Raw genomic sequence first — 14,550 nt, forward strand, 5'->3', positions numbered from 1 at the left:
TCCTAACTGCAGGCCAGATGCCGGCCCCTACTGGGAGTTTTTCAGAGAAGAGCGCAGTGAGAAGAGTTTTGACAGAGTCTATGTTACTCCGGGCTTTGGGAGGACGGCTCTCGCACCTGTCTTCTTATCTGGTGTAAGGATCCCGTGAGACCTGACAGGGAGCTGTCACGCTAGCAACCGAAAAAAAAAAAAAAATCCAGGTGCAGGGAACGGACCAGCACCAAACTCCTGGCGAGGTCTGACGCTGGGACGAGAGCCCAGCTCTGCTTCCCCCGCAGCCCGGGCCACGGCGGGCCTCAGCCCTTGCGCACTCTCTGGAGAGCGCCCTCTATCTGCCATGAGTGAGAACACCCATGTCCACGCTGCCCGGCACAGCAAGCGTGTGGGGCCACCGAGTGCTGGATGTGGCTGTCCAGAGCGTAAGTGTGGATTACAAGGAGACTCCAGGAAGCCTGGGAAAAAATGGAATTAAAAGATGCTGATTTTGTTGCAAAAAAGTTAAAATCCATGCATATGAGAGGGTCTCCAAAACATTCACAGGAAATGCGTATTATGAAAAAAATTCTTTACCATTTTTTGGCCCCAGATAAATGTTATCTTTCAATACCACTTCCAGGAACTTTTTGAAGCATCCCTGTACACACTGGCCTTTGACGATGTTACGAGAAAAAGAAATGTGGGGCTGGAGCTGTAGCACAGCCGGTTAAGCTGCCGTCTGCAGTGTTAGCATCCCATGTGGGCGCCGGCTCAGTCCCAGCTGCTCCACTTCCGATCCAGCTCCCTGCTAATGCACTTGGGAAAGCAGTGGGAGATGACCCAAGTGCTTGGGCCTCTGCACGTGCATGGGAGACACACAGGAAGCTCCTGGCTCTGGCCTGGCCCAGCTCTGGCCGTTGTGGCCATTTGGGGAGTGAACCAGCATATGCAGGATCTTGCTTTCTCTCTCTCTCTCTGCCTTTCAAATAAGTAAATGAATCTTATTTGATAAAAAAAAAGGTCTCATTAATAGTTTTTATGCCAATTACATGTTGGATTAATAGTAATTTGCACATCTTGGGTGAAGTAAATGTGTAAACAAAATGAAGTTCACCTGTTTCCTTTTATGTTAAAAACACAGCTGCTAGCAAATCTGGAGCTACTGTGTGACCCCTACTCTCTCTGCATGTGCAGCACTGGCTGCAGGGGTCAGCTTGGTGCAACTGGTGGGCTACCAGGCCCCTCCCTCTGCCTCCCCCAGGCTGGGTGCTGCACTAAGTTTATCACATGACTGCTCAGGGTGACAGAACTGAAGACGCGCGAGGGTGCGGGTGCCACAGCGGTGAGCTGCAGGAGGTGTGGTGGCCCATGGCATCCACAGGTGGGCTCCCGACCAGCTCTGGGCAGATTGCAAGGATGTTTAAGCTCGGCGGGCAATGGTGGGGTCCCCGGCTCCAGGCCCTGGGCTCCCTGGGAGCATCAGGTTGTACCCTGTCCAGGCTTTGGTTTGCTGGATGGAGTTTCTCTGAAAACCGCACAGCGGGGTGCCGATAAGGGCTGTATCCTTTACATCGGGCTGCCACTCCCTGGCACCCGCCTGGAGATCTCTTTTCTGGCTGAAATTACATCGGCGAGCCCAGCCCAAATTCCAGCTCGGAAACCGGCCGCTCTGCCAGTTGCTCGGGCCCTTGCTTCTCAACATGACAGAGCAAGCCCCAGCCCCTGCGGGGACATCTGGGCATGTGGCACAGGCTACAGGAACCCAGAGCTCTGTGCCCCCAGGTTGTGAGATCCCAGGGAAAGTGGGGACATGGGAACTGGGGGTGACCACAGCACCAGCCGTGGTCTGAGCAGGTGCAGGTGGAGCTGTGGCATTGGGGCAGCGCCAAGAGACCCTCTCCAGACCCAGGCTGCCCAGAACACAGCTCCTTGCTGGGGGCCAGGGCTCCCACCGCACCCCACTTCCCTCTTTCATGCTTTGGGGAGGGACCCCTGGCCTCACCTATGGGGTCTCTGACGGTAACCACCGGCGGCTGGGTCAGGGTGGGCTTTGGCTGGCACCCTGCCCTGGCCGGCACCCTGGAGTCTGTGTTTTGCTTCTTTTTAAAAGTTGACTTGACTGTCAGCAAGAATTGAGAGCATTTATGTGAAGTCCAGATTTCTGGCTTCTCTGGAAAATTGTGAGGATTGGGCAGCCCTGAGCCGTCACCGGGGCAAGGCAGCACCTGGCCAGCGCGTGTGTCCCTGTATGCCACAGGTCCCCAGGCCCCCGCGGAGGTGCCTGAACTTGGGGGACCTGCACACATCCTCTCTCTGAGACCCCTGCTTTGTCCACCTGGGTTGTCTTAGCATGTCTCCCAAGCCCTGCACCCCAGGCCCCAGAGGCCCCAGCTGTGGACTGTGGGCCCCGCTCCCCTCACCTTCACCGAGTAGGCCAGCGAGATTGTGACCGCCAGGGGGAGCCCCTCGGGCACGGCCACCACCAGCACCGTGACGCCGATGATGAAGAACTTGACGAAGTACTGCACGTAGACCGGCGTGCACTCGGGCAGCCACGGCTTCTTGTTGACCACAAAGGTGTCCACGGTGAAATACAGCACCAGGATGATCACCGTGATGGCCGACATCACCAGGCCTGCAACACGGGGACACCGGCTCAGCAGTGCGGCCCTGGGGAAGCGAGCTGCCGAGTGAAGTCTGGGGGAAAGGGCTCCGGGGTCAGGGAGACCCCGACGCACCGCCCAGCCCTTCTCTGTGACCAGGGCGAAGTCCTGGCGCCTCCCCAAGCCTCAGTGTCCTGCTCTGTGCCATGCAGGTGGGCATTTCCTCTCCACGGGCTTGAGACGCTCACACGTGCGACCTAGCACAGCACCCACGTAAGCAACCAGCTGGGGACTGGGGTGCTTTGTCTCTCAATCACTGCACAGATACCTCTGGGCTCCGACGTCGCGGGAGGGGCCCAGGGGATCCTGGTGCAGGAAGCAGTCAGAAAGGCAGAGCCCCTGCCCTGGGTCACTGACGCCCAGGCTGTGGCAAGCATACAAACGAGATGAACTCCTTGAGGGGGAGCCTGGAGGACGTGGCACAAGGGGGCACGGGGTGGTGGCAGAGGGGGCTTCCTGGAGGAGGTGATAGAGGAAGCAACAGGGGGCCACCAGGGGAGGTCCGCAAGGGCCACGTGGGACCTCTCGTCCGGAGGTGCTTGGGGCTGCACCCCCTCACCCCCGGGAAGTGGTTGCTGAGAGCTAGTGGCTGCCAGGGCCCCACGCTTGGGGTGCCCCTGTGGGACGAAGCCACCTCCCTGGGAGCCGCCCTCAGCAGAGCCCTCGCCCGCCTACCGCGGCTCTGCTCTGAGACCCCAGCAAGGCTGGACTGTGAGCTCCACCCTTGGCAGCCTGGGGTGGGAAGGTGGGGGCAGCTCTGAAGGCCACAGGGGTGTCCTCAGGGCTTAGCTGCCTGCCCGCGCAGGGCCAGGTGGAGTCTGCTGCCCATGACGGCGGAAATCCCCGGGCCCCGCGGCGCCCACCCCGACTCCAGCTGAGGATCCTCGGCACCAGCCCTGTCCCCGTGTGACAGCAGCAGGGGCGGGAAGCCGAGCTCCTGGGGCTGGGAGCTGTCACCAGGCCCCTGAGTTTAAATTTAGATGGCCAAGCCTATAATTTGCCTCCCCTTTCCACGCTGCCGTGTCTATAATTAGAGCCGAGGAGACGGCCGGGGAGCAGCCAGCATCCAGGTGGGGCCTCGACGTGCTCCACGTCCTCACCTCGCGGGGGGCTGAGGCTGGTGGGGAGGGCTGGGGCTCCCCTGGCTTGGGCACTGCAGCCAGGTGGTCATTACAAAGCCCAGCTCCATTTCTGGTCTCCCCTGCTCAAAGCTCTTCCACGGCTCCCACAGACCTAAGGCCAAAGTGGCCGCAGCCTAGGGCTCCAGGCTCGCAGGATCCGGCCCCTCCCCAGCTGCCACGCACACCCAGTGCTACGCACACCCAGTGCTGCGCACCCTGGGCGCGCGGTGGCCTCAGCAGCCCAGGGAGCAGGGACAACCATTAACACCAGTTTCCAGACGGGGAGGCAGGGGCCCAGCGCTGGGTGAGGGCAGCGGCCCAACACCCTACAGCTGCAGCTGGGTGAGAATGCAGGCAGCCTGCTCCCCACCCCGAGCCCGGAGCCCAGGCTGTCTCCTGCTTCTGCCTGAGAACTCATTGAGTGCCTGCTGTATACAGGACTTGCTGCAGAGGGGAGGGCCTTGGGGGGCACCACGCGCTGCAGACTGGGACGCGGGGCCCCCACGCCCGGCACACTCACCCGCCTTGCCGATCTGCACGGCCAGCTTGGTGAGCTTGCCCTGCAGCACGGACTTCTCCTTCTTGTGCATGTTGGCCTTCTTCTTGTCGTCGGCGTCGCCGCCCTCCGCACTCTTCAGGGGCTGCATCTCCATGGCGGCCGCGCCGTCCTGCTGCTTGGCTGCAGGGGCAGAGCACGCAGCGCACGCAGACACACGGGCGCGCAGGTCAGCCTGCGGGCCAGGCACGCCGGCGCCCACCCCCGCTGCTGGGCCCCGCATGGCCGGCACGGGAGCACAACCCGCGCACCTGCCTCTCCCCGGGGGTGGGGGGCACGTGCTGCCCTGGGCCTGGAATCCAGGACACAGCAGGGCTATGGTAGGTGCAGGCGGGGGTCCTCTCTGCTCTGGACAAGCCCCCAGACCCTTCCAGAAGGGTCCCCCGGCCTTTGACACACACAGAAAGACTGAAGGGCATGGGCTTTCCCCAGGAGCTGCTGCAGCGCAAGGGCAGCTCGGCCAGGGCGAGGTCGGCATCCCCCTCTGTGGAGGCCAAGTTCCTGCTCCGGGCTGGGGTGGCCACTTCAGCAAGGACAGACTGGGGGTCCGTGACTTTTTGGACTGAGCCTGCCCTTGGCCCTCCCCACCCCTTCTCCTCCCTAAGACTTCAGAGAACCGTACTCCAGTCCCCAGCAGGAGCTCAAAGGCTGGGGCGATGCTGGCACTGCACCCATCACAGCCGCCTCCCCAGAGACCGCAGCAGGGGAGGTGCCCGGGCCTGGCTCTGGCGAGACAGCCCCAGAGGGCAGGGCGGCGGGGCCCAGGGCCGGGAAATGCCGCATTACCTTTGCTCTGGCTGGTGTCCACATTGCCATCCTGCATTTTACCTACACGACAGAGAATCGGACAACAGAGAACAGACACACACGGTCGGTGAGCACAGACACGCGACACACCACGGACAGCGGACAGAAGCAGGGCCGAGCTGCCCGCCCCTCTGCGGGGACGCCCAGGCAGCCCCGGCATGAGGGCAAGGCCAGGGGCCAGGGGCCCAGTGACACCCGAGTCTTGGGGTTTGGGAGCGAGGGCTCCTGCTGGGGTCATCCCTGCCCGGAGCGGCTGCGAGGTGAGGGATCCTGGTCTGCTGCTGCAGGTGCCAGACCCCCAGACGCAGCCTTGAGCCACCCAGGCGGCCGATGGGCTCTGGGGCTGAGGGGAACTCTGCCTGCCACCCAGAAAATGAGAGAGAGAGAGAGAGAGACAGAGAGAGAGAGACAGGTGTTTGCAGAGCTGAGAATTTGGACACGGTTTTGAGGTCAAGGTGTCCCTGACCTGGTTGCAGGATGGGTGACTGCTTCCTCCTCTTCTTCCTCCTCCTCCCCAGAAGGGGGTGAAGCCAGGGCTCAGAACCCCCCACACCAGCCCACACCCTACGAGTGAGCAGGAGGCCCTGCAAAATCTCTGAGGTGCTCCGGGTGTATCTGGGGGCTCCCACAAAGAGTCACTGATGGGGGTGCACTCTGTCCTAGGGTTCAGGCCCCACACACGGCCAGGGAGGCTCAGTGGGCTCCTCGGGCACCCCCTGCCCCATAGCAGGGCCTGATATGGCTAGCGCCAGGAAGGACTGACCATGGGCTACCCGGCTCCTAACCAAAGCCACCTGCCTACTCTCCCTTGCCTGGGCCAGTGTGGCAGGTTTGGGGTGCCAGGGCCAGGTGAGATGGCTGCCTTCACCTGCATCCCCCTGCCCCCGCCCACTGGGCCTGCCGCTCAGGGGAGCTCCCTGCAGGCCCCGCTCCACCTGCACCCTCGCTGAATGTCAGAGCTTGTGTGTGCCGCCACGGCTTTACCCTGTCCCTGCCCAGCCCCGCTCAGTTTTCTCTGCAAAACGGGAGGAGTCGGTCACCTCCAGCGTCTAGGAAACTGCCCTCACGTTGGCTGCTGGCCCTGCCCAGCCCCCGCCCTTCGGGGAGCCTGTCCCCTCCCTGCAGGCTGAGGGGGCTGGGGGCAGCCGGCACCCACAGGGTGTTACAGTGTGACCTCGTGGCAGTGCCACTGGCTTGTTACTGTCCCCATCCTCTGGGGACTCAGGGAAAGGAGTGGCTCCCCTGGACCCCGCCCCACTCATCAGGGCACTGCCCGGTTTGTAGAAGGTGGGTTTGCAGAAGGTGGCCTGTCGCTCTACTGTAAAACTCCACTGGGTTAAAGAACAGAAAGATGAGAGCTTTTTAAAACAAATGGGAGCTGACGCCGGCGGCAGCTACTTTCACTTTTAAACCTAATTTCACTAACGAGGCTCAGGAGGCCCTGGGCACTCAGCTGAGCAGCCGTGTCTAGCGGGCTCCGGTTCTCCTGTGGGCCCTTGCCAGCCGAGAGTGGGTGTCAGCTCCCGTGGAGCCACACCGGCCGCCTCCTCTCTGATGGCCACAGTGGCCACGTGGCCAGACACAGGCCACAGAGGCCTAGGTCAGGGACCACAGTGACCGATGCCCAGGTGGCCTGGGTTCTCAGGAGCAAGGGGCTTACTTGGGGCCCCTTGGCCACAGTGATGCTTGCGTGGCTCCAAACCGCAGCCCTGCGCCTGGGGAGACCTGGAGGATGGACTGTAGTTGGGGGAGCTGGATGTGGGGCAGGAGCCAAGGTGGGAGGCTGGGGGGCTGCGGGGCCGTTCCCTGCCTCGGATTCCTCCTCTCTCCTCTCCACTAACACGAGGGACTGGGACGTGAAGAGCACGCGTGTGGAGGCTGCCGGGTAGAATGGCCTCACACACACACGCTGCGGAGACAGACCCCTGGCTGGGCACCTGGGGAACACGGCTTCCCCTCCCTGCGCCTCCCCCTCCTCGGGGGCGATGGCCGCCCCAGGCTTCAGCCAGGGCAGCAGAGGCAACAGCACCGCCAGTACCCCCGCCCTGCCCCCCCTTCCAGGAGGGGTCCCTCAAAGGTCCACAGAAACTGTGTGTTATCAGAAAACTATGCACAGATCTCATTTTTTTTTTTTTTTTTTTTGCATCAAAAGAAAACCCATCTCTTCGTCCCACTTCCGCGTCTCCCTCTCACGTCCAAGTCAGCACGGAGTGGCTGTCAGGAGGGAGCGGGGAGCAGTCACAGCCCTGTCACTTGCCAGGGCTCAGCCTGGGGCCTCTCGGCCTCCAAGGCGCTCCTGCCTGCAGCTCGGACAGCTGGCTGCTCGCAGCTTCTCGTCCAGTTGCTCTGTGGCGAGCCCGAGAGCGTGCATTTCTGAACGTCCCCAGGGGGTGCCCAGGCTCTGGGCCACGGCACAGAGCAGTGTCCCCCGGAGTGTGCTGCGGGGGGCACAGCGAGCTCCTGGGAGCCAGGGAGGGGAGGACCAGGGTGCTCAGTAGTCCTGCCACGAGGAGACCAAAGCCTCCTGGGGCGCTGCAGCGCCTCTGGCCTCAGGGTCCTTCTCCTGGGGGGACGGCGTCTCTGCGTCCCTGGGAGACTCCCACATGCCCCCTGGAAAGCCCTGGGCTGGGGAGAGGACACACACTCCAGAGCCTGCCAGGACAGGGTCCTGGGTTCAAGTTCGCCCTCCTATCTGCGCCTCCTTGCAGCTCAGTATGTTCATCTTTAAAGCAGGTACAGAGGACCCTGTGTGCGATGGTCACAGGGCCCAGCATAGCCTAGGGGTTGAGAAATAAAACCCCCCTTATTCTCCGCAGACATCTGGGAATTCCTGGCCCTCTGCCTGGGAGCTGGCCAGGGGATCTGTGTGCTCATCCCCTGGGGGGCTTCCTCCCCCACAGTGGATCTGCCAGGGGGGTTCTGTCACCCCTTGGTGGCGCCCCTATGCACGGCCCCTCCCACACCCCAAGCTGTCCTCTTTCCTGTGCCTGTAGCTGAGCCATGCCCAGACAGCCCCCTGCTGATGAGGTGCCCCTCCCCGCGCTGACATACTGGGAGCTTCCACTCTCAGTGCCTCTGAGGCAGGTGGCTCGGCCAGAGGTCTGGGCAGGGGACAGACAGAGGGGGCACGACAATACAGGTGAGGAGCTGATGACGGAATGAGTGAGAAAGCTGCAGCCCAGGGCCTGGGATGCAGGGATGCAGGGATGCTGGAAGGCAGGTGGCTGCCCTCCCTCGCTTCTCTGCGCAGGGCTCCCACACCTGCCCTCTCCCACCCCGGCTCTGCCAGGCGGGAGGAGGCAGAGATGCGGAAATCTCTGGAATTCCCTCCCGTCTGCATGGAAGGAGGTGAAGAAGATGCGGAACCCAGGGACACAGGGGCAGCCCCAGGCCCTGCCCGCCACCCCAGGCCCGAGTCGGAATGCAGAGACCCATGGACGCTCCAGCACAGCCAACAGCGACAGACACCAGTCCACACCCCGGACAGAACGAGGCCCGAGCCCAAGCGGAACCTCTGCCCGTTCGCTCCGTGACAGAGAAGAGGAAGAACTGTCTACGGTGGCTCAGCCATGCTGGGGTGGGGGTGGGGCGGCAGGGACCAAGGGCTGAGCCCTGGCCTGGGTCCCCCTGCCTCGAGCGAGTTTTAGAATCAAGGCCTGAAGTGTGCGCCGGGGACCCAGAGGCCAGTGTCAGCCTGGGTCCTGGCCCCAGGCCGTCTTCCGGAAGCCGGGGCCGGGCGTGCGCTTAGGAGAGGGCCGGCCGGATGGGACCAAACTGGGAGCCAAAATCACGTCCCTGGCCGCCCCAAGAGGGCATGCAGAGGGCTCCCCGGTGGTGGCTCTGCTCCTAAGCGCGGGCCCCCCAGGAGAGGGTGGCTGACCTAGAGTGGCCATGCACACGGGAGATCTGTGCGCAGTCCTGGACAGCGAGAGGAAGCCCAGAGACGCCCATCACCCAAGGCCAGCGCTCGCCCTCAGAGACGTACCATTGACCAGGCCGGCGTCTGCGCCACCGGCAGCATTGGCCGCTGCCGCCCCGTCGGCCGCTGCGGGTGGGAGGGATGGAAACGCAGGGCGTCACAAGGTGACCGTGGGCAGGGCAACCCCGTGGTGCTGCTCTGGGGAAGTGAGATGTGCTCCCACAGGCCCCCGGGGAGGAACCTCGGGCTCGGGGTCTCTCAAGTCACACAGAGGGGTCGCGCAGGGCGCCGCTCTGCCGTGAGGCCCGGACCTGCAGGTCCCCTGTCACAGAGGAGCCAGGGCAGGAGGGGTCGGGTTGCCTATCAGAGCCAGGGTCCAGCAGAGCCCTGGACTCTGCGTGCAGTGTTGGCACTGACTGTTCCAAGTGGGCCACTGTCACCTGGGAGCTCGGGGGACACAGCCGCCTGTAGCCTCAGGCCACTGCCCAGGGCTGCCTCCTCCTTCCCGAAACAGTGCGGCACAGCCCACCATGGCAACCCCAGGAGATGCCCCTCCTCTGCCAGGTGGTGCCAAGCACATCACATTTTGCACACGAGGCAGCACTCGGTGGCGAGATTGTTTTTAATTTAGAGATGTAAAGATGGCACGAGATGGCCAAACTGTCCTAGGGCTCTTCCTTGGCGGGTGGCCGGGGAGCTTGGGAGGGAAGAGTGTCCCATGGGAGGGATAGAGACACTGGAGAGGGTGGGGGGCTGTCCTGTGTGGCGAGGGGTGGGCAGGACAGGTTCCGGGGGTACAGGCTCCGTAGGGGCAAGCGAGGCATTGCATGCCCCTGGGGATGGCTGTGCAGCCGTCAGAGGTCGGCTGGCCCATGAGGGCTCTAGGGGCAGGAGGGCGGGGTGGGGGGCTTGTCCTGGGGGGCTGGCGTCACATGAGGACGCAGCGGGCAGTTTGGGGGCCCCTGCAGGTGTGTGGCCTCCTCCACGGTGTGCTGGTGTCAAGGGGCAGGGCCCCGTGGCCCTTGTCCTAACATCCCCGTCTACCCTGAGCGAAGGGCATCTTACTGTACCTGGTAGCTGAAGGCCATCCCCCTTCTTCACACCTGTGTGATGATTTTTGAGACACGTTAATGAAGGAGAAGCACACGCACGCACACGCAGGCGCACACGCACACACGCTGGGCTCATTCGGAAATGGCAACACGCAGCGGGTCTGAGCGATGTCCCTGGTGGAGTGATGAGATGGGAAGGCAGGGGGCCCAGCCCTGGCCGTGCAGCTCATGGTGGCTGAGGTCTCGTCCCCGCCCTCGCTTTCTCTGCTGAGTCCCTTCCTCTACCCGAGGCTCGGCCTCCCTATGCCCTCACCTTGCCAGCACCCGTTCAGCGAGGGGCCCTGAGCCACGCTCCCAGGCCTATGGAGCTCTGTCTTCCCACCGCCACTTCAGAAGCCCGGGTCCAGCTTGGGTGAACTTCCGGGTGTCCTGCCACTCACCTGGGCCCCAGTGAGGCCAAGGAAACGGGTACAGGCTCCTGCACCCTGCCCAGATGTGCGAGTGCCTGCTCCCCAGGGCTGAACCTGGCCGCCCTGGCCATGGCTTCCCTCAGTGCATGGACACTGGCCTGACACCCTTTAGCGCTCCTGGCCAGGACTCTCCCATCTCAGCCCCAGGAACCCTTCACTCTCTCCAGCCTCTTGATCCCTCAGGCCGGCCTCAGCTTCTCTGTTCCCGCTGGTGGGGTGGCGAGAATCTCAGGCGAGTCCACGAGGATATGGGTTTTGCCCTCAGAAACAAGAAACCTGCAGTTCTGACCAAAGGAGAAGCCCTTGAAGCTCAGGGAGGGGCCCCCTTGACGGCTCCCTGAGTTCTGAGTATTGGGGTTCCTGTCCTGGAGCTTGGGGAAAGAAGCAAAGGACTGAAAATGTGCAAGAGAGTGCAGTCCCCAGGACGGGGCGTGGGTGTCAGGTAAGAAGCCTGGGGCCGGGTCCTCTGGACGTGGGTCTGGGCTGACAGCACTAGGGCTTCCTGTGTGAGCACCACTCCTTCTGTTCTGGGCGGCACTTTCTGTCTGCGATGCTGGCCTGCTGCATGAGGGAATAAGGAGCGCCATTTTCAGGAGGGAGGAAGAACCAGACCCCGGGCAAGGGGCAACTTCGTGGGGGCTGGAGAAGGGAGCCGGTGGTAGATCTGGAGCCAGGCACCGAGCCACCATTGCTGGAATCTCCTCTGTACACACCGGGGACAAGTCTCTGCTGGGTGGACTGACAGCTCTGCTCAGTGGAGCTGACAGCAGTGGAAAGAATCTGCCTGGGTGGGGATCTCTCCTGAATATCAGGGTGAGGCCGGGGCCAGTCTGTGTGGACTCTTCCTACTGCTTACGGCTGGACAGTCAACAGCACGCTCAGCATCCCAGGCTTGGCCTGGAAGTGGGGCCTCCATGACAGGACTGGACAAGACAGAGACTGGGACAAGACCCTGAGAATGGAACAGACAGCACCCACCTGGCCCTGGCAGGGCCTCAAGGACACAGGAGGTGGCTCCTGGCACAGGGTGTGGACATAAAAGGCACTCGATAACTCTTTTGTTGAGCAAACAGAGAAACGAAAACATGTGGCCTTAAAAGCTCATCTCCCAGGCTGCTTACCTTTTTTGTCTTTCTTTTCTTCTTCCTCACCACCAGCCCCCAGCAGCGTAAAGATGATGCCGGTCTGAGAGTTCACGCCCACAGCAGTTACCACCATCCGTCCCGAGCCCTCCATCACGTGGGTCCCTGGGGAAGGGGATGAAAGCCAAGTGACCACTGAACAGCCGAAGCCCCCTCCCCCAAGGAGTGGAGGGAATGAGGTCCCAGACAGCTCCTGGTTCTGCCTATGGTTAAAGCGCACACTGGGTATGCAGTGGGTCCTCTTCAGATGGCTTCATCTTAGGACAATGCTGCTGGTTGGGACTGGTGTGGAAATATGTTGTCCTCAGTTCTCAGGCCTAGCTTGTGCAACCCCGCCCTACAGGCTCCTCTCCCCCACTTCCGGGCCAAGCAGAGGCCACTCACTCTTCTCCTTATTGATGATACAGAGAACCACACGTCACCATGCTTCACCCATGGAGAAATGCCAGCCTAGCCCTAGACACGACTGCTCAAACTGCAACCTATCACTTCCCACTCCCAGAGGTCAGCGCAAAGAGCCTGGGGCTCTGTAGACCAGAATGAAAGAAAACAAAACAAAACAAAACAAAACAAAACAAAAAACCAAAAACCAGAATGTAGCCGTTGAATTCTCTACAATGTAGCAGTGGGTTTGTTTCTGAGAAGAGCAGCGTGGTGGGGGCAAGAGGCGCGGAGTCAATACACAGACCCCGGGAGTCCGGTGAGAGCAGGCTTGAGGCGAGCAGCCTGCAGACTCGTTTATTACAGTTGATACAACACTTATATAGCCAAGACCAGCCAATCTGGTCAAGGGGCGGTCTATACCCCAACCAATCACAGCCTGTTGCCAGGCAGTTTCCACAGCCATCCAATCACAGCCTGTCGCCAGGCAGTTTCAAAGCCATTCCTGACTAACTGATGCTCACTTGCCAGTGGCCACCTTGGCATGGCCTTCTCATTCCACTACATTTCCCCCTTTTCGTTTATTTTTGAGCAACGGGAGGCATGATTCTTGGCCATACCATTGTTGACCCCGTTTCCATGTGGTCTCCGTACGCAGCTGTGCCTGTCTTAGGTTGTCCCCCAGGGGATCTTACCCGTCGTTGACTAACCAGCGCTCAAATCGAGAGACCACAGGATTGCTTGCTCAGATAGGGGTAGGAATGAGGAATAATGGTTATCAGGAATGGCATGACCGCACACAGGCTGTGGGCTATTGGAGTGGCTGACCAGAGCTAGTGGGGTACACAATGGTAACAGATGTGGCTTTGGGCAGTTTCTTAGGGTAGGATGATAGGGCAGGTGCGTCTGCTAACAAGGCGGAGTCTCGGTACCACCACGTGTTTATTTGCACAGACCCCTAACTGAGAGCTGACACTTCCCCAGCTACGCACATGGGCGTTGGCCCCAGGAGCCACAGATGTCACGACACATGCGATCAACACCACAGACTCTTTTCACACTGATTTACAGTTTGCAGATACCATTGATACTCATCCCTGCTGTACAGCCAAGGCGGCTACTGAGATTGCATACATACATCACAGCACCACTTTAAATTACTATCTTCTATTTTTCAAAAATGTAGAGGCATAGAGAGCAAGAGGTATCTTGTTTGCTGCTTTACTCTCTGAATGCACCCCTCCCCTCCTCCCAGTAGCCATGGCTGGGCCAGGCCAAACCCAAGAGCTGGGAACCGCATCTGGGTCTCCCCCGTGGGGGGCAGGAGCCCAGGTGCTTGCACCACCATCTGCTGCATGAGCAGGGTGTGCATCGGCAGGAAACCAGAATCTGGAACAGGGACTGGAACCCAGGCACTCCAGCGGGGCACGTGGCCATCTTGGGGTGGGTCTTAACTGCTACACCAGATGCCTCCTGCTTACAGCTTTACTGGATGACTTTAACACATTTCAAAGCAGGCTTCCCCAGGGGTCCCCGTGGCAAGAGCGGGAAGGACCCCCTTTCCTAGGGCTCCAGGTTTCTCAAACTGGGTTCCAAAGAGCCTTGGGCTTTGGGGAGGGGGGAGAGGGGACCTTTGCTTTTTCTCTGATTTCTGTGTCAGTTTCTGTTTGATGGGGGTCTTGTCGCTGCTGGAAGAAGGGGCCTCCCGTGTACAGGCTCAGAAAGTGACTTGCTCAAGACAGGGTGGGAGCTCGGAGCTGTGAGAGCGTCGGATGCAAAGGTGAGAAAATGAAGTCTACACACTCTGTGGACTGTCACTCAGCCATCCACGCATGCTGTGGACTGTCACTCAGCCGTCCACGCACCCCGTGGACTGTCACTCAGCCGTCCACGCACCCCGTGGACTTTCACTCAGCCTTACACGCACCCCGTGGACTGTCACTCAGCCATCCACGCACCCCGTGGACTGTCACTCAGCCGTCCACGCACCCCGTGGACTGTCACTCAGCCGTCCACGCACCCCGTGGACTGTCACTCAGCCTTACACGCACCCTGTGGACTGTCACTCAGCCATCCATGCACCCCGTGGACTGTCACTCAGCTGTCCACACACCCTGTGGACTGTCACTCAGCTGTCCACACACCCTGTGGACTGTCACTCAGCTGTCCACACACCATGTGGACTGTCACTCAGCTGTCCACACACCCTGTGGACTGTCACTCAGCCTTACACGCATCCCGTGGACTGTCACTCATCCGTCCACACACCCCGTGGAATGTCACTCAGCTGTCCACGCACCCCGTGGACTGTCACTCATCCGTCCACACACCCCGTGGAATGTCACTCAGCCTTACACGCACCCCGTGGACTGTCACTCAGCTGTCCACACACCCCGTGGACTGTCACTCATCCGTCCACGCACCCCGTGGACTGTCACTCATCCGTCCACGCACCCCGTGGAC

General features: G+C 61.2%; 1 protein-coding gene across 2 annotated transcripts in view; it reads right to left on the reverse strand.

The window, feature by feature from the left end:
* Positions 1–14,550, reverse strand: part of ATP2B2 (ATPase plasma membrane Ca2+ transporting 2) — a 142,723-nt gene that overhangs the window by 36,326 nt on the left and 91,847 nt on the right. For both annotated transcript variants that reach the window (XM_062200453.1, XM_062200452.1), the window contains exons 6-11: positions 11,686–11,811; positions 10,113–10,145; positions 9,109–9,168; positions 5,103–5,144; positions 4,281–4,439; positions 2,397–2,611 (exon numbers count right to left, since the gene is read on the reverse strand). In XM_062200453.1, the coding sequence (XP_062056437.1) occupies positions 2,397–2,611; positions 4,281–4,439; positions 5,103–5,144; positions 9,109–9,168; positions 10,113–10,145; positions 11,686–11,811 (635 nt within the window). The remainder of the gene's footprint in view (positions 1–2,396; positions 2,612–4,280; positions 4,440–5,102; positions 5,145–9,108; positions 9,169–10,112; positions 10,146–11,685; positions 11,812–14,550) is intronic.

The sequence above is a fragment of the Lepus europaeus genome, chromosome 9 (assembly GCF_033115175.1).
Source record: "Lepus europaeus isolate LE1 chromosome 9, mLepTim1.pri, whole genome shotgun sequence".
Classification (NCBI taxonomy): Eukaryota; Metazoa; Chordata; class Mammalia; order Lagomorpha; family Leporidae; genus Lepus; species Lepus europaeus.